Below are 19784 nucleotides of genomic sequence, written 5' to 3'. Positions count from 1 at the left end.
ACTGAAGCAATAAATGATTTTTTTGCTTTGTGGCAGGAAGGAACTTGTTTCGTAGTCCTGACTACAGCCCACTCTGCCCTGACACTATCATGAATAACATTTCTTTGGAGGCCCAAGGATGCTCATTTGAAATAATTCATTTACAATACATCCTTGCACCAGAGTTGTTCTATCATGAATGTTTCCAAGTCTATGGCAAAATCAAATGAAATGTGAGTTAAGGCTGCTCTTGCTCTACACTTTAGTGAACCGTTCAGCCAAGAGAAGGCACAACGTGGCTGTGCCAGGGAGACCAAATACACTTCAGCCTTTGTGCGGGAAAACAGTTTTACAAACATAAACTGGCAGTACCTTGAAAAAGCCCACTGTGGAGATAAGTACAAGACATGACCCTTCCTCTTTTAATGGCTCATCTTTTTCTCCTTCTGCATTTTAAGCACTATATTTTAGAAGTTTTGGGGGGAAAAAAGTTGTAGCAGCAAAAATGATTCTATTAGTAAGAAAAAGAAACTGGCAAGAAGCAAAGATTATTTCTGTGCAAAAGTCCCTTGCATTGTTTCTGTTACAAGACTATTTATTTCTTTATTTATATAAAGACTCACTGAATCAAAAATTCACGAAGGCCTAGAGTCTGTGTGTTTTATCCCCAGTGACTAAGGTCGATGCGTAGGCTCACTGAGGCATAGCACTGATTGAGAGTTTAAATGTTTATTTAAAACAGAAATGTCAAACCACTCCACCCTCAACCTTTCAAACATCTGGCTAACAATAAGCTAATTCTTCAGCAACAATGTCAGAGCAGAGGAGTAACTCAGGTTATACTATAACTCAAAAGCAATACTACTGGAAAACTTAAAACACCTAGCACTACATAAAGAAGAAAAGTAGGTTGCAATTTAAAAGAATTAGCTACAGAAAACCATTCAAAGGCATTTCTGCTGCCTCACCTTTTACTTTTCATCTGATGCATGGCTACCACCTTTGAACTGGTTTCTGTCTGCGTAGCTTTTTGGTGGGAAAAATCATATGGCTATCCCAGGCACAATTTGGCAAAGTGCAACTTGTCTCTAAGGCACAGAACTTAGATTCTCAGCCAGATTAACAGCAAACCTAGACTTCCCAAGGGAACGTGCTAGAGAAAACGACCCCAGCGTTCCACTGCTAGAGTGACTTCCCCTCCGGACCAAGAGCCCAGCTCTCACCCTCCCTTCAGTGCTCACTTTCATCCCATAGTCTCAGCAACATGCCCATGTTCCTCGGTTCCATGGCAGAAGCAATACTCATGATTAACACCCAAAATGACCCTGCCTCTCAGGCCTGCTGAGGTGGTGAGCATGAGGGATACAAGAACGTGAAAGGCCAGTCAGTCCTTAAAAAAAAAAAAAAAATCAAAGTTGCATTTACATGATGAATCAAAACCCATTGTTAGGGTTTGTTGCAAACCCCAAGTCCCCAGAACTTGTAACTTTAATCCAGGGTTGGCCCCTTCCCTTATTTTAAGAAAAGGCTTCAGTGATTACATTAGTACCATTGTACTAGGCTTCCCAGAACTGAGAAAACAATGGGAATATTAAACCAAAGAAGATCCCATTGAATAGAGTTGCCCATCCCCAGCTGAGGGGTTTTCCCAGAGCAGCAGCCTTTTCACTACCAGTTTTAGGGAAATGGCATAATTTTCATTGCACAGGTCCTTCCAAAATATTAAACAGATATCAAACATTCATTTTTTGGTTGGGGAAAAATGAAACAAAAATTAATTTAGCTCTTTCTAGGGAGGTAGGATATGAGACTCATCAAGGCAGCTCCTGTGACTCAAAATTAGTATATAGGTGGAAACACAACGCTCACATCCTTAAGTAAAACCATCAAACGTTTCTAGGACACTTTCTCTCTCCGGGAAAGCTAGCTTGCTCCTGTCTACAAGGACATGAAGACACGGGGATCAGAAGGGAGCTCTCAGCCAAATTCCTCTCACTTGGCAGGCTCCTCCTGTTCTGCTAGGCTTCAGGGACTACCTGGTCTGGGGGCTGGCTTTGGGCCACTCAAGTAGGAAAGATGATACAGATTCACTGATATGGCTTCATAAAACACCAAAAGGGGAAACACACTGACTAGACATACAGAAAGGGAGCGGTTGGAGCTGCTGATGTCAAGATTAGAACCCTAAGAGCCATGAAGGCAGAGGCACAAGAAGTCTTCTCAGGGGCAGAAGACTCAGTCACTCTAGGCCCTCTCGAAGACACCGAGTAGAGGCAGCTGAAGGAGGGCCTCCCCTCACAGTTTCCTCTGAAGTCCATTCTTACTGCCCCACAGACTCAATTCTCTACGAGACGCCTCATCTCTCAGAGGAATCTTCCAAAGCTAGGAAATCCCACCCTGCGTTGGCCACAGCCTCACACTCCTGCTGTGTGACGAGGAGGGACCTACCCTTCTTTCTCTACTCCTCATCGAAGAAGTCTCACTCAACCCTCAGAGGAAAAGCAACCTAAGCCCACTGCTCCTCCTCAAGCATTTAGCTGCACAAAATAATTGAACTTTCTGAAAACAAGCTGGAGATTGACTCCACCAGACATACTTTCCTGGACTAAGGCTCCTGAGAGGGCTTAGAACACTTCACCACTCTCCAGATCACCCTGGATGGGCCACACCTGGTTCCAGCCCACTCCAGCTTTACACTTTAACCTCCTCCACCCAGGGGTGCAATGCCTGGTGTCGAATTCCCAAGGCAGCTTCCAATTAATGGTGAAAACGGTACGTGGGATGTAAGCTGCTACCAGCAAAATTAAGGTGAGCATTGTGTCTCCTCTTCAAAGGTGGGATCACCAGATGAGGTACAGAGCTGCTGCTGCTATGGCAGTCACTGAGGACAAAGCCAGGGCCATGGGGCCCTTCCATTCTCCAACACAAAACCACTCCTAGATCCTATCTAATAGGCAATGCTACTCTCCAAGTGTACATGGAAAGTGCTTCAGAGCCTCTGCCTCGCACTCCTTGTCTGCAAGTGAACGAAGCCAGGAAAGCGCTCTCTGCGTTCAGTAAGTGTGCTGTGAAGGTCTTTGGATTCCAGTTTCCTGGAGGCTATACAGGCTCAGGAGACTAGAGGCTGGGTCTACAGGAGTCTGTTCCCAGGAGGCACCAGGAATCTGAATCTAAATCGGGCTTTGGATCCATTTCCATCTCTTCCTTTGCTGTCTGAGTTCCTTTGGAATGCATCCCCACCTGTCCAGATAAAACACAGTTCCAGGTTAACAACATTGCCACCTAGTTACAGCATTTCAGGACTAGATTTTCAATGCCCACCTCTAAGAATGTGTAGCCATGGTTTTGTGAGAAGCTCATACTACTACCTTAATAATAGGACCTTAGGTAAAGTCCACACCTGTACATTTGTTGCAGGTAGGTGACCAAGTGTCGTGGTTTGCCCAGGACCGCAGGATTTTCTGGGATGCAGAACTCTTCAGTTTTAAAACTCAAACAGCCCTAGGCAAAACAATCCTCCTCTCTCCTACAGCTGCCAATCACTCCATGCTTACTTCAAGTGTGTGTATTATTTTCCAAAGTACGTTCATAGACATTATTTCATCTAATTCTCAAAACAACCATACAACAACTATTTTCTTCTTTCAGGTGAGAACCAGGGCTCAGAGAAACAAAGTAATTTGTCCAAACACATAAACCTGGTAAATGGCAAAGCCAAGGTTGACAGTATTTCCCTAACCTAGTTCACTCTATATAGAGCAATACTATGGCCCTTTAAGAACGACTCAAGGGCTTCCCTGGTGGCGCAGTGGTTGAGAGTCTGCCTGCTGATGCAGGGGACATGGGTTCGTGCCCCAGTCTGGGAAGATCCCACATGCCGCGGAGTGGCTAGGCCCGTGAGCCATGGCCGCTGAGCCTGCGCGTCCGGAGCCTGTGCTCCACAAAAGGAGAGGCCACAACAGTGAGAGGCCTGCGAACCGCAAAAAAAAAACAACAAAAAAACGACGCAAGCAGCATCACCGGTGAAGTATTTTTACCAAAAATGTTTCAACTTGAACCTAATCAAGCCTTAAGTCTAACTTCCAGTTTACAGAAATGACAGGGTGACAAAAGAATAAGATAAGCAATGTTTCAGGAAAATAAGGCAAATCCAGAATGTAGGACATTCTGTTAAACAACTGACCCTGTTTCTTCAACAAACCAATGCCATGGAAATTTTTTTAAAAAACGGGGGTAGATGACAACAAAAATAATCGCACAAGACTTCTAAGAAATGATAAAACTTTATGTAAGAACATAAAGGAAGACTTGAATAAATAACTATTCAAGGCTGGGAAGACTCAGCATTACAGACAAGTCAACTCTACTCAAATAAAGATATAATTCAAAGCAAATCTAATAAATTCCAATATAAATACCAAAGGGAGTTTTGAGAAACTTCACTTTTGAGGAATTCTAAGATTCATACAGAAGAAGCAATGTGCAAAAATAGCCAATGTAACCCCAGAAAAGAATAAAAAGGAGCACAGGACTTTCCTTACTGGGAATCAAGACATTCAAAACTCTAGTATTTTAAATAGGACTAATTAAATAGCTCAAGGCAACAGAAAAGAGAGCCTAAAAATGAACCCGTGTGTATTTGGATATTTACAATATATTAAATGTGATCTTTCAAATCAGTGAGGGAAGTATGGATCACTGAATAAAACAATTTAAAAATGTTAAAAAAAAAGGGGGGTAGAAGTGGTGATGGAATTGTTCTAGATTAAAAGAAATGAGAAACATAATAGTGTAAAAGGGGGTTCTTGACTGGTTTCTGGTCTAATAAAAACAGTTATAAAGGACATTTTTATGGGAAAACTGGGAAAATTTGAGTATCAACTGGCTACTAGATGAGAATCGAGAATACTAGTGTTATTTTTGTTAAGTGTGATAATAGTACTGTGGTTCTCCAGAAGAATGACGTCTTTATTTTTAGATATGTGTCATAAAGTATTTAGGGAGGCTATGTCATGACTTTCATAATTTACTTGAAAATGGTTTAGCAAAAAAAGAAAAAGGAAAAAATATACATGCACATACACACACTCATACTTCAAATACACAGATAAATACCTACACATATTTTAAACATACACAGACACAAACACATTTGAAATAATTACAGCAACATGTTAACAACGGTTGAACCTAGATGGTGGATGTATGGGTGTCCACTGAACTGTAATGTTTAAAGTTTTTCATAATAAGTAGAAGAAAAAGCAAAGGTAACAAATATACAATGGAAGTTAGGTGATGAAATGATTCAATCCAGGTGCCTGAAGAAGGACCAAGCATCTGGGATTAATTACAAACATTACATCATCAAAAGGTAAGTACTTGCAAAGAAGTAAGCCTATTTCAGGCACTGGTGTTTTGTTTCTGTGATTCTTCAAAACAGAATTAGAAATTCAATTATCCTTTTAATGCTCTCACCTGCTGCCCTCCTTCTAATTTCTTGTTCAGCTTCTGTAGCTGCGTAAAAATCTGAAGGTTTTCTTGCTGTAACTTCTGTTGTTCAGCCAGACACTTCAACACCAGACCCTGCAATCTCTCAACCTCCACCTGCAGAGTGCTGCATGCACAGGTAGGAGTCAAGGGTGTTCCCTTCCCAGCGCATGTTCCTGTGGGATTCAGCCGAGGTGGCTAGACAGACAGGAGAAAAGGGTCATAGGAGGTTCTGCCCGGATGCTACAGCTCCCCAATCCAAATGTCCTCTAAGTGCTACCAGATTTTACTTTAAAGTAACAATATAAAACACATATACACAAAGTAAATGGAAGAGAAACTGAAAACTGCTGGGATTACAATAGAACCTGGCTCTAACATAACAGAGCAAGAGGACTCTCAGTGCCTCAGTCTGCATTATGGTAAGGTAAAAGAATAATCATCTATTTTGGAGAACTTTGTGAAAAATTTTAAAGTCATTGATATCTTCCTATTTAAAATGCTGAAGTGAGAGAATGCACAATTTGGTTTGGAACAAGTTTTTTTCTTTTTTTTTTTTTTTGCACGCCAGCTTTCTCTAGTTGTGGCAAGCAGGGGCTACCCTTCGTTGTGGTGCGCGGGCTTCTCATTGCGGTGGCTTCTCTTGTTGCGGAGCATGGGCTCTAGACGTGCGGGCTTCAGTAGTTGTGGCACACAGGCTCAGCAGTTGTGGCTTGTGGGCTCTAGAGCGCAGGCTCAGTAGTTGTGGCGCACTCTACTCTATGTGCTCCACGGCATGTGGGATCTTCCCAGATGGAACAAGTCTTTCTGATCACAGTGAGGGTACCATGATTCAAAGGGTCAATATTCATGAAATGTAGTGGATCACACTTTAGAAGAGATTTAAGAGGTGTTCAGTAAATAGGATCGCCAAAACAATTCAAGACAGCTAACTGACAGAGGAATTAAAATGTTTACCTTGAAGTTTCAAAGGCTTTATTTCCTCTTCTGGGAAGCTTTTCAATTATCCTAGCCTGGATTTTCCTCCCTTCTTCTACTGTACTTTGTTTATAGGAAGGGTCAACAAATGATAGCCCATGGGCCAAATCCAGCCTACTGCTTGTTTTTATAAATAAAGTTTTATTGGAACATAAGCATGCCCATTCATTATGCATTATTTTTGGCTGCTTCTGTGTTATGATATCAGTATTGAATGGTTGCAAGAGACTGTATGGTCCGCATAGCCTAAAATAATTACTATGTAGCCCTTTAGAAAAAGTTTGATGATCCCTGGTTTACAGTTTTATTGAGATATTTACCACAATTTGATTTCTACCAAAATTAGGTATACATGCATTGCTCCCCCAGTAGACTACAAGTATTATTTCTTACTTACATTTAGAACCTCCAACCTACCCTAGCAGTGTCATGAAGAGTTGGATTTGAATTTTGGAATTTCAGTTTTGGTACTTCTGAGGCAGAGAGAAAAGAAAGACAATCATCTGGTATAGAAAGATGGGGGCCTGTCAGAAATGTGAAAAGGTAGATACTTTTCCACAGAAATCAGTTTCGCCTTGCATACAGGCTTTAAGCACTACTGAACAGACAGTATGAGTTGATGCTGGGCAGCTGGGAAACCAATGAAGCTAGAGGGGAAGACGGTGAGGCCAGGAGAAGTGGGCAGAGCTTACAGCCACTGTTTACCTAGTTGTGATTTAAAGGCAAAAGCTCAGTTACCCAGGCTCCTTCTGGGGGCTTGTGTTCCAAAGGAGCTTCAGAGCCCACCTTGAGTCCTTGTAGCTCTTCGTAGGGCAGAGTATCTTTCTCAGATTCTGAAAAAGCTGCACTTAGGGGGGATGGGCTGTCAGGCATAGGGATGAATTCTGCATTTTCCAGCTCCTATGTATAAAAGAAAGAATCTCATCAGTTCTGTTTGAGCCATTTACTTTCGACCAAATTCCCTTCTTGCTATAGCTTTCACTCTGTCGTGACATCAGCACCCTCTAGTGGAGCAGGACAGTTGTGGTTACAACATAGCTCGCCCTACCTGTCAACATCCTGCCATTCCTTCCTCTGAGGAGTGAACAGTGAAGCAAATTCAAACTCAAATCCAAGAACATTTTGGAGTGTCTGACATGTTTCTCTAACACACTCAGTCTACACAGGCTATTCAGTAAGTTGGGAAGCTCTAAGGTAATGGCAGTGAGGCCAACTGCCAGGTTGCTAAAGGCTGACCTAAAGCTTTAGATAGAACTGTGTGCTGCTTCCTCCATTCATATTCCTATGTAGCTATCAAGTTTAATCTTATTATAGAGGGAGCTTTAAATCTACACGTTCTCTCTTTGGTTGGGGGCGGGTACAAAATTTAAAATTTCTCTAACTATAAATGTTGACTGTAGAAAATGTGAAAATACAGATGGGCAAAGGGAGATGATAAAAATCACCAGTAATTCCATCACTCATAGATAACCACTGTTAAGCATTTCTCTACCATAAGGCATTCCAATTGCCCCAATATTCTACTTCTACGAACCACAGTACAAAATCTAGAAGCTTAACCTTTGCATGCATGCATTACAAAAACTGCCTTCAAGGAAGGCTGCACTAATTTCCATTCATTTAAGTAATACAGGTATGAGCACATCTTATACCTTTTCTTGTCAGGAAGAAAAAGGATTAGAGATTTGGTGATTTCGGTTCAGGTAGAAATCAGAAACCTAGATGCCTGCTGCAAAACGCTTGGATAGGACATGGGAAACAGATCCTTTCTAGTCCCTACAGAGGTACCTCTACCAAAGGAATTACCTTTCGAAGCCAGCCAGGACAGGAGCTGCTGGCCCCACTACTGATCCTCACGGCCTCCGTGGGACTGACTAAACCTTCCATTCCTCGGTCTGCTTCCATTGTTCCTCGGAAGCCTCCACTTGGATCAGGAGTTTCAGATTCCTGCTGACTGTCCTCCTCTTCTCCCCTACCGCCACCGCTGCCACCTCCTGGGCTAGAGCTCTGAACCACTGACAGATACACAGCACAGAAATAGAAAGCTTTGCTATGCAGCAAGATTTACCATCTGATAGCCCCACCGACCCCCGGAGAGGTTCCTAGAGTTGCGTGAAGCAGAACAGCAACAGTGTAAATCAGATACTTGGGACTAAATTTTTAGTTTTTATACAAGGTATTGTGTATCAGTATCTTTATAGCAATATTCACTTCTACTTTCCAAACTTGCTTATCCTTATGTCCACAGCAGATTATCAATGTTCTACCGCATTACTGAATACTCACCCCAACCACAGCATCCAGGCCTTAACAGATATACCCAGACTCCAGCATCCTTCATAGAGGTTCACCTTATATACAAAGCTTTTTCACATTTGAGCCAAACACCTCTTAAAGTTGCCAGATAAACTCACCATTAACTCCCTTTCTGGGGAAACACCTGAATGGAGAAGTCCTCAACCATTAAATTCATTAAATTCTTTAATGACTATTCGTAAGAATTTAAAAAATATGATGGCTGGTTCTTTAAATATCATGCAGCATATTCCAAGTTACATTTAATGAAGATGAGCTGATGTACAGTCAGGAAATGACACTGAGCTTTAATATGAGCCAAAGAAAAATATAACTAAGAAAGTAATTTGCCAAAGCTAAAAGAAAAAAAAAATTGCATGGTATATTCTAAAGTTAAATGTAAAAGCTTATTTACGCTCATCAGCTAACCTGGCTTGAGGACTGACTATGCCACACTGTGATCCTACCAAAGCAGCAGAACTGCAGACGCCAAAATAACCTCTTAAGCTTGCTTTTTTGTTTTAAATGGCTTTTAAAAATTATGTTACATTTGACATACACATTAAGACTATTTTTAACATATGTGTAAGTTTTGATGCCTAACAAAATAACCATACATGCATCTACTACATGAAAGTACAATTAGTTTCCAATACGGTAGCCATTAGCCAAATATGGTTATTTAAATTTAAACAGAATGAAAAATTCAATTCCTCAGTCGCAAGAGCCACTTTCAACTGCTCAACAGCCACATGTGGCTGGTGGCTATTACACTGGACAGCACAGACATAGAACATTTCCATTATCGCAGAAAGAGCTATGGGACAGGGCTGAACAAGAATAATACCTGTTTTGCTCCATCTGCCTTGTGAATTCCTTCCTTCTCTGGCCTCCTACCTATATATAACTACTCTGATTAATTTTGTATTTTTCATTTCTTCTTGCAAAAAAAAAAAAACTTTATCACATACTTAGGTATCCTTAAGCAATATATTATTTATTTTGCTTGTTTTTGAACTTTATAAAAAGGCATGTAGTCTGCTGCAACTTGCTTTTTACATTTCACATTATGGAAATATTTGTAGATGTTGTTCATTTTAACACATATAATATTCCATTGGATGGTTATAACATAGTCAACCAACAAATATTTACTGAGCATTTACCATTTGCCAGGCATTCTTCTAGGCAATGTGGATAAAATTATTGAATAAAAAAGACAAAAATCGTTGCCCTTACAGAGTTTATATTTTCCAGACAATGGACATGTGCTTTTAATCTTAAGTTTTTCCTTTAAATACTGTTCTAGTAAAACAGAGCTGTAATATAACAGCTGTGCTTAGCAAAAAGGTATTTTATCATTTGTGACAGATATTAATATGCATAAACAGATGCTGAGCAATGGATTACTAAAGGAAACTAATAAAAGGTATGATGTGTGTTTGTGTAAACTAGAGCTCAACAAGTCTAGATCAGATTTTCAACTGTCTTTTTGGAGGATTAGTCTGCTTTCATTCTGGGTCTTCATCTGTTTTGATTGCACAAAACATCAGAATCCAGTTCTGAGACATCAAAGACTACAGGTACCCTAGCAAATGGAAAACCAGAAGGAACACAGATTCAATTTCCTAGCATGGCCCCAAATAAGAGAACCATGAAGAAAGCAGCCAAAGGAAAAGTATTAGAGAGGTTTGGGCTGATTTTCCCAACTACACTGAAAGTTCAGCCAACTTTTAATTCTAAGGGCTTATTCTGAAGGACTACTTCTATAGACTGGAATACCCCTGGGAACACTATGGAAGTAAAGGGTAGACAGAACCCATAGCCCCTAGCATTGAAAGGAAAGGAACAGTACGTAAGTCACAATACAATGTTGGGCAAGCCACGTAATTACTCCCACATGTGTGGTGGCAAAGATGTACTCTCCCTCTGACCGCAATGTAGAAGTCATAACTTATTGTGAAATCTACCAAACTATGACCTTCCCTCTTGATCACTGTATTCCTCATTTCCCAGAGATATTTCCTATTTCCTTTTTTGGGAGACTGCACGGAATTCAACCCAAAGACTCACACCTCCGAAAACCACTGGTACCTGAGATACTGCTACTTACCAGTTCCGATGGATAAACCACTGCTATTCGAACGGATGGTCTTAGAATTCAATACTTTCTCTGAGGAAAAATATTCAGTAGGTAAGCATTGTTTACAGCCAGAGACAGGAAAAGTGACAGCCTAGGATAGGGAGTTAATCTAGGAGATAACTGCTATCTCTCATACCAGATAAAAATATTATAAGCCAAGCACCAATAGCTACTCTATATTCAACTATGTAGCAATTCTCCACCTTAACTATTCTTTGGAATCACCTGGGAAGCTTTAGAAAGTAGCAATGCCTAGGTCCCACCCCAGAGGTTCTGATTTAATTGGTCAGGACAATGGGATTTCTAAAAACTCCTCAAGGGATTCTAACGCGCAGCCAAGGTTGTGAACCGCTGACCTAAAGAATGAACTTGTAAACCTTCACACAGACCTTTATAATTTGTTCATAACAAAGGAATCTTTATGCAGGAGGCAGTTATGATTTAGTTTCTTTTTAAAGGTGTACTGTATGTTTCTCACAAAAGCATGAGCACAGATAAACTAATCAGTGGACTACTAGAAGTAAATTCTACCGCGAGGGGGTCAGAGCCCTTATGTTATCATAAGACAGCAAACAATGTTCTATTCCTACCACTAGATATGGTATCACTGACAATTATTAAGACTTACACGAGTAGCTTCTTTTCTTCAGGACACTTCTGTTTGCCAGAATGTGACCATTAGTAACTTAGGTGTGGGTCTATCCTCTGTCAAAGCCATCCTAACCAACACATATGGAACCCTTACCAACAATGAGAATGGTGTGCCAGCCTCGGCAAGATAAGTCTGGGACGTGATGCAGAGATCCAAAGATAGGCCGAGGCCATGAAGTGCAGATATCAGAGCCATGCGGTCTCTCTGTGGGGGTCATTGCCAGGCGACCATTGCCACCATTGCCCCAGGCAAAAATGTGATTATCTAGACAAAAAAAATTAAACAGCAGACAATTGAACAGAATACTGGCTTCCCAACTCTTTTGGGTTCCCCATCTTTATGCCCTAGAGCTAAAAAGATTTTCCACCATGTACAAAACAAGGGAAAGCTATTTATTCCCCTATATAAAGCCTAAACGACTCCTGATGCCACCCAGGTAAAAATGACCACCGCTCCTACATACTGCCATCCATTCATTCACTCATTCAACATTTTTGGTCATTCATTCAAATAATTATTGGGCATCTACTTCATGACAGGCACTGCTTGAGGTGCTAGGAAGAGAGCAGAGAACAAAACAAAGTTGCTGCCCTTGTGGAACTGACATTCTAGTGGGGAGAGACTGATAAATAAATTACTTCAGGTAGCATTAAGTGCTAAGAAGGAAGATAAACAATAAAGAAAACTGGAAATAAACAATAATAGTAGGGTATCATTACTTTAGACAGGGTAGTCAGAGAAGTACTTGTTGATACTTGAGCAGAGACCTGATTGAAGTGGGAGAGAACCAGGTGGGTATCTAGGGGAAGAGCTTTCCAGGCAGAGGGAATAGCAAAGTGCAAAGTATGTATCACAAACACAACACAGAAGTCCTCTGCAGCTGGAGCAAAGTAAAGGAGGGGACGGTGGCCATAGAAGAGGTCAGGAGGTGACTGGAGTCTGGGTCATGCAGGCCATTCCAATGACTTTGGTTTTTACTGTTTGAGATAGGAAACTAGTAGAGATTCTGAACAGTAGGTATTTAAAAGGATCCCCTAGGCTACCATGAGGAGAACTGACTGCAGGGGCCCAAGGATGGAAGCAGGGAGATCAGTTGTAATAGTGAAGATGGTAAAAAGTGGTTGGATATATTCTGAGGATAATCTATAGAATTTGTGAATGGATGGGACGTGGGGTGTAGGATAGAGCTGCCATTTTCTGAAACAGGAAGGCTGCAGGAGGAACAGGTTTGAAAAGAAGATCGGAAATTTGATTTTGAATACAGTAAGTTTGTTTGAGATGTCCATTACCTCTTATCCAAATCAGGGCATTTTTTAATGAAAAGGGGGTGCTATTAATGATTAAGCCCGGACAGTAGGCATGAATCAGGACCAACCTGGGAAGACCGGGCTATAAAGCCACTTTATCTTTAGACATCCAAATCAAGGGACTGTTGAATCAGTGAGTCTAGAAGTCAGGTACAGTAATTAAAGCTATCAGTGCACAAGGAAGATTTAAGGTAATAAGCTCAATTAGATAATAAAGGGTGAGGGACTTCCCTGGTGGCACAGTGGATAAGACTCTGCGCTCCGAATGCAGGGGGCCCGGGTTTTATCCCTGGTCAGGGAACTAGATCCCACATGCGTGCCACAACTAAGAGTTCACATGCTGCAACCAAGGAGCCCGGGAACTGCAACTAAGGAGCCCACCTGCCACAACTAAGACCTGGTGCAACCAAATAAATGAATAAATAAATATTAAAAAAAAAAAAAAAAAGGGAGAGGATTGTGCCCTGGACACTCCAGGCTTTAGACTTGGATACTACAATCATGGCACTGAACCTACCTGACTGCACTAATCTGTCTATATGTATGTCTCCCCTACCCTACTAGACTGTGAGTTCCCTGAGGACAGGGACTTTCTGAAACTTTTTTTTTTTTTTTTGCCGTACGCGGGCCTCTCACTGCTGTGGCCTCTCCTGTTGCGGAGCACAGGCTCCGGACGCGCAGGCTCAGCGGCCATGGCTCACGGGCCTAGCCGCTCCGCGGCATGTGGGATCCTCCCAGACTGGGGCACGAACCCGTGTCCCCTGCATTGGCAGGCGGACTCTCAACCACTGCGCCACCAGGGAAGCCCCGTCACTTTTTTTTTTAATTGAAGTATAGTTGATTTATAATATTATATTAGTTTAGGTATACAACATAGTGATTCAATATTTTTATAGATTATATTCCATTTCAAGTTATTATAAAATAATGGCTATATTTTCCTGTGCTGTTCAATATATTCTTGGTGCTTATTTATGGTATACATAGTAGTTTGTATCTTTTAACCCCATATCCCTATCTTGCCCTTCCCCACTTCTCCTTCCCCACTGGTAACTACTAGTTTGTTCTCACTCTCTCTGTAAGTCTGTTTTTGTTTTGTCATTCTCATCCATTTGTTTTATTTTTTAGATTCCACATATAAGTGATAACATAGAGTATCTGCCATCCTCTGACTTATTTCACTAAACATAATACCCTCTAAGTCCATACACATTGTTGCAAATGGCAGAATTTCATTCTTTTTAATGGCTGGGTAATATCCCATTTACTGTATATATGTACCACATCTTCTTTATCCATTCATCTGTTGATGGACCCTTAGGTTGCTTCCATGTCTTGGCTATTGTAAATAGTGCTGCTATGAATACTGGGGTGCATGTATCTTTTCGAATTACTGTTTTCCTTTTCTTCGAATATATGCCCAGGAGTAGAATTGCTGGATCATACAATGGTTCTATTTTTACTGAGACTCACTTCTATAGTCCCAGAGCCTAAAGGAGGACCTGGAGCATAGTAGGCACTCAGTTTATGTCTGCTATGTGAATGAGGTGATCAAGTACAGTTCAAAGGAGTAGAGGAACATTTATCAACAGGTAATATGCCCAGACACAGAGTCTAATTCTATACTCGTCATTCTGAAGTTTAACTTGAGAAGTACACAGATACTGAAGAAACATTACCTCTCTGAGGACCTGTCAGAAAGTGCTACTGAACTTGCTATACTATTTTTAATCCTCAGTGACATCCTGATTCTGTCTTTCTAGGTACCATTTCCATTTATCTAGCCTGAACTAACCAGTCTGTTCCCTAAAACCACTTGTTCTGGGACAAGCAGGGAAGGTTAATGTGCTACTCTGAAGGCTGGTTCACTTAATTAAATATGGTAAGAGATCACTTATCTGACACTATTGCTGGACCTCTCTTGTGTAAGTAACAGACACAGACTGAAAGAAAACAAAGACGTCCCAGAGCATGAGCAATAACAAAAAAAGCCAAAATGAGTCAAAAGATAAGAAGATGAAATATGTTTTTTTGTTGTTCACTAGTCACAAGAAAGAAGTGGCTACAAAAATCAAGAGAGTTTAGAAGGTGTTACAGGAAGAGAGAAAAAAGAAAAAAAGAAAGCACAAGAAAGAGGAAAGGGAGTGAAGGCTAGCAGAAGCTGCAATAAAGAAGAGAAGTGATAGGAGCAGGATGCTGAGGAGAAGAAATAGCTGAGAGGAAAGAGAGAAGAAAATTCCATTAGACCAATTCAGAAAGTTGAGAAACACATGGTATATAGCCCTTCAAGCCTTAGCAGTCCCTAAAGACATCACTGCAGTGCAGCTGACCCCAACCAAGGAACAAGGTTAAATTATGTTGTTCTCCTCTCTAGCCACCAACATTTATTGGAACCAACATGGTACTGGGCAAGGTATATATATATAAATATTTAATAATTCTTAAAACATTGTACCAAAAAAGTTAAAGTAAAAAAAGTAGGGATTTAAGAGTACTAACTTGCCATTTTCTAGAAATCTGACCTTTTTACAGCAATCACTATGTTGGACACATGAAAAGTTAATGAAGCTCCATAGGCATAAAAACTGGCCACCAATTTAACACAGATAAAAAAGTAAACATATGATCCAGCTACACAAATAACCAGTCCACCTCTTTTGCAAGCAAAAATTAAAATATAGCCATCTGTCCAGAAAGCCTGAAATAACATGTACAGACTCACCATCAGTGGCAGCAATGGTAAACTCATCACCGCAGGAGACTCTGATCACTTGCTTTCCACCTAGGGGGCCCCCCAACAGGTTGATTCCTAGACGCTTCTTATAATTTCCAACACCCAGCTGTCCACACTTGTTGCAGCCAAAGGTCAGCAGCCGGCCTCGCTCTGAGACAGAAGCAAAAATAAATAACCAGGTACAAATGGGTCATGAAACAGAGGGAAAATGCAGACAATGCAGAGTCCCATAGACTAGCTTCTGGTTGTTAGAGTAGACAAATATAAAGCTAGCTACACAATCCTGGATCTAGGGCAGCTAGGGCATCTAGAACTATGACCAATTAGACCCAGGAAGCGATTCAATATTATATATTTTATTTTAAATGTGGAAAATGGGTACTATTTAACTTAGAAAACTTATAGATGGTGCTAAATACAAATAGCAGTTGCCAGAAATTATAGGTGTGGTATTCTCATTAAGGAACATATAGATTATATACTTATAATGATTACCAACAAAACATTTATTTGAACGCCCAATTTGTTAATGAGATAATACTGGATGATAGGGGAAATCAGGAGAATGTGTACATATAGTTAAGAAGCACTACTACTTGATAGAATAAAAGAGCCTGAAATACTAAGGCCTGTGTACACAGTCGTACATCAACTCACCATCAATAGCAGCAGTGTGAGTCTTGCCTGGGGCAATTGTACGGATCTTATAAAAGGACAACTGTTTGGCCAAGGTAAAGGAGGTTGTGTAGGGGACTTCGTGGTATGCCTGAAACAAGGTAGAACACAAAGCAAAGACTCATGAAGTAAAAAATGGAGGGGAAACAGGCTGAAAATGTTGTCGTGGTGATCCAAAGGCCTTTCAAGCGAATCATGTTATTAAGAAGGTGCCAGGTAGCTTTTCATCTCCAATAGAATAAAAGAAGAAATAAGCTCAATATGTAATCAGAGAATTTAGTATGAGACAGGACTTTCTGACCACAAAAGTTTTAAGATTCCTAAATTAGGGTATGCACAACATGAACTCTCCATCCCAGAAGGCATCTATATAAGGATAGAATCATTGATTTTTGTCTTGGTTATACACTCTACATACCTAACAAAAGCAGGGGAAGGAATTAAAATCCTGAAGACTCTGTCCAGCCCATCAGTTTACTGTGATCTAATTTTACCTACAATATTCTCAACTTGTTAAAAACCACGTTCCTTTTTTTTTTTTGTTTTTTTTTGCGGTACGTGGGCCTCTCACTGTTGTGGCCTCTCCCATTGCGGAGCAAAGGTTCCGGATGCACAGGCTCAATGGCCATGGCTCACGGACCCAGCCGCTCCACAGCATGTGGGATCTTCCTGGACCAGGGCACGAACCCGTGTCCCCTGCATTGGCAGGCAGACTCTCAACCACTGCGCCACCAGGGAAGCCCTTGTTTTGTTTTGTTTTTTCCCCTTTAGATTAGCATAAAAATAAATCTTCCCATGTAAGTTTAAAATTTCACAACAAACACAATGTTGTAACAAAACCCAAATCAAGTAATGGTAATTCTGAATATGCCTTTTCAAAGTACATGGACACCCTCCCCAGACCTGCTCCAAATTTGCACTCTCCCATTTCACAATCACTACTTTAGAGATTGCTTAAAAATTAATTCTTTTTTTTTGGGGGGGGGGGGGGCGTGGTTCGCGGGCCTCTCACTGTTGTGGCCTCTCCCGTTGCGGAGCACAGGCTCCGGACACGCAGGCTCAGCGGCCATGGCTCACAGGCCCAGCTGCTCCGCGGCATGTGGGATCTTCCCGGACCGGGGCACGAACCCGTGTCCCCTGCATCGGCAGGCGGACTCTCAACCACTGCGCCACCAGGGAAGCCCTTAAAAATTAATTCTTACCTTTTCCATTGAGACAGCAAACTTGTCTCAATATGACTCTTTAGAAAATGACAAAAACTCATCATACTAACACAAACAGGGGACTAGTACTTAATATCAGTGGCAAATTTATGACATTCTTGAAGGAGGGGAATGGTAATTACATTTAATAAGCCTGTATAGGATCAGTGATTTGAGAGTAATCATAAAAACTCCCTAGAGAGGTGATACATGGAAAAATGTTTCTTTTCATAATGTTAATTTTCTTGTATCTACTTCAGTGATAAGGTAGAATTTGAATTCCATCACTGATTGTTTGTAATCAATTTATTTATTGAGGTATAACATACTATACAATATTGTACAGCTTGATACATTTTTCTAAAGGTATATAAATGTAAAACTACCATCCCGATCAAGATATGGACCATTTCCATCACCCTAGGATCCCTCCTACTCTTTCTGTTAACACTTATGCCCCTCTTCCCAGAAGCAACCACTGTTTTGACTTTTGCCATCATAAGTTAATTTTGCCTGTTCTTAAACTTCATATAATGGGCATCATATAGTATGTACACTTTTGTGGCTGGCTACTTTACTGGACATAATGTCTGTGAGATTGTCACTTTATTCTTAAGTCAAATTCCACAGTCACAAACCAATAATAGCATTTCCAAAGAAATTCCAACCTAGAGAAGTTCTGATGATGTACTTAGGATACCAAACGGGGTACTCACTTCATGATTGATGATTCCAGACATGCACTGATTCAGACCCAGTTTGTTGAACTCATTGAGTCCACAGGCCAGCACTTTGCCTGACTGGGTCAGCAGAAATGTCCCATCACAGCCACATTGAACTGCAACAATAATCAAGGCCTTGGGAACATCCACCTGCAAGAAAAAAAAAAATCAGAAAATCTCCCAAACATAACTTGTATTAGGGAAAAACCCTCAAATTCTTTCAAAAATGATGCTCTGCATTTAGCAGAATGACTACAGGGAAATAAAGGTTGCTCTGTTTTCTTCAGATTTGCCCAGAAGCTTAGAGGTTACTGTTTTCAACAAGGAGCTCAAGTTTTATAATAAAGTAAAAGAAGGCAATTCCAGGTCAGCTAAAAGTTTTAGCAATAAGTCCTACTTAGGAAGACTTCTCAGAAAACACTGGGAAAAGAGAAGCTTCGATCTATTACTGATTTAGTCCTCTGAGATGCAGAGATCCCATGATAGTTATAGAAGAAACTCAGTAGCCCTGTGGGGTGCCAGTCAGGTCATATAATAAGTGAGGTGACCAAGGATTGAGGCAGCAGCCAAGACTTCTGAAGGCTCACATCCCTCTGCAGCTAACTAGACAGGGTTGAAGAATGGTGGGGGGACATGATGGATGTCTGTGAAACCTGAAAACTCAAACCTCAAACCTTCTCCTATAGTCTTTTCAGAAGAAGAGGAATAACTGTGAATCCTATTGATTGAGAATGGTCCCACAGATATATGTTAATTTTTAAAATGTAAATAAACATTGTTAATAGTGAACAGTGGGTGAGCCTGTGTCCTAGGGTGCATGTGACCGTGCTCTCTCTGCTTGTTTCAGCTCCCATGCCAGCTCTCACAGTGCCAGCTCTTGCAGTACTGAGAGGAATTAGATATTACATTTCATACAATATGACCCCTAAATACAAACAACTACTTCATTTGGTATCCAACTGTGGAAAGGGGAAGGGAAATGGCTGTGCTGGGTTAAGGGATACTCTAATGCTTTCCAATATTTCCCATCCAGGGTGTGTTTAGCTTGATGTGACTTTTTCGCTATACATTCTGATTTTAGTGCTCATCCCCAAGCAAGATGTGACTCCAGAGTGTCCATAGTGGCTGCATCTTCTTTCGCAACTTTTTATGATTTAGTCAGATGACAAGACCACATAGTGCTAAATTAGGAATCCCTGATTGTCAGTCTCCCAGATAGGAAATATTTCAGGGATAAACACCTTGATATGAGGAGTCAGGTAAAGAGGACATATTACTGGAGTCTGTGTGACCTAGATAGGCTCTAGGAAGAAGTTGCCTCTGATTTTACCTTTTGTGGTGTATAATAATCCTCTTCTGAATCCAAACCCAGCCTTCCTGAGACACACATAAGAAAGAAAATCATTAAAATGAGGGCTTCCAGGGACTTCCCCGGTGGTGCAGTGGATAAGACTCCGCGCTCCCAATGCAGGGGGCCCGGGTTGGATCCCTGGTCAGGGAACTAGATCCTATGTGCATGCTGCAACTTAGAGTTCGCATGCTACAACTATGGAGCTGGCGAGCTGCAACTAAGGAACCCGCGAGCCACAACTAAGGAGCCCACGTGCTGC

The 19784-nt window shown here is 41.1% G+C and overlaps 1 protein-coding gene across 2 annotated transcripts in view; it reads right to left on the bottom strand.

Moving 5' to 3' along the window:
• Nucleotides 1–692: 692 nt before the first annotated feature.
• Nucleotides 693–19784, bottom strand: part of NEK9 (NIMA related kinase 9) — a 37265-nt gene continuing 18173 nt past the window's right edge. The window contains exons 13-22 of one of the 2 annotated variants that reach the window (XM_067730018.1): nucleotides 19505–19551; nucleotides 18169–18324; nucleotides 16233–16341; nucleotides 15564–15725; nucleotides 11628–11798; nucleotides 10853–10912; nucleotides 8251–8459; nucleotides 7231–7344; nucleotides 5455–5664; nucleotides 693–3219 (exon numbers count right to left, since the gene is read on the bottom strand). In XM_067730018.1, coding sequence (XP_067586119.1) covers nucleotides 3097–3219; nucleotides 5455–5664; nucleotides 7231–7344; nucleotides 8251–8459; nucleotides 10853–10912; nucleotides 11628–11798; nucleotides 15564–15725; nucleotides 16233–16341; nucleotides 18169–18324; nucleotides 19505–19551 — 1361 coding nt within the window. In that variant the 3' untranslated portion in view covers nucleotides 693–3096. Of the gene's footprint in view, nucleotides 3220–5454; nucleotides 5665–7182; nucleotides 7345–8250; nucleotides 8460–10852; nucleotides 10913–11627; nucleotides 11799–15563; nucleotides 15726–16232; nucleotides 16342–18168; nucleotides 18325–19504; nucleotides 19552–19784 lie in introns of both variants that reach the window. The other variant, XM_067730019.1, reaches the window with a different exon arrangement.

This window comes from Pseudorca crassidens, chromosome 1, assembly GCF_039906515.1.
Source record: "Pseudorca crassidens isolate mPseCra1 chromosome 1, mPseCra1.hap1, whole genome shotgun sequence".
Lineage (NCBI taxonomy): Eukaryota > Metazoa > Chordata > Mammalia > Artiodactyla > Delphinidae > Pseudorca > Pseudorca crassidens.
This window is presented reverse-complemented; position numbering and strand designations above follow the sequence as displayed.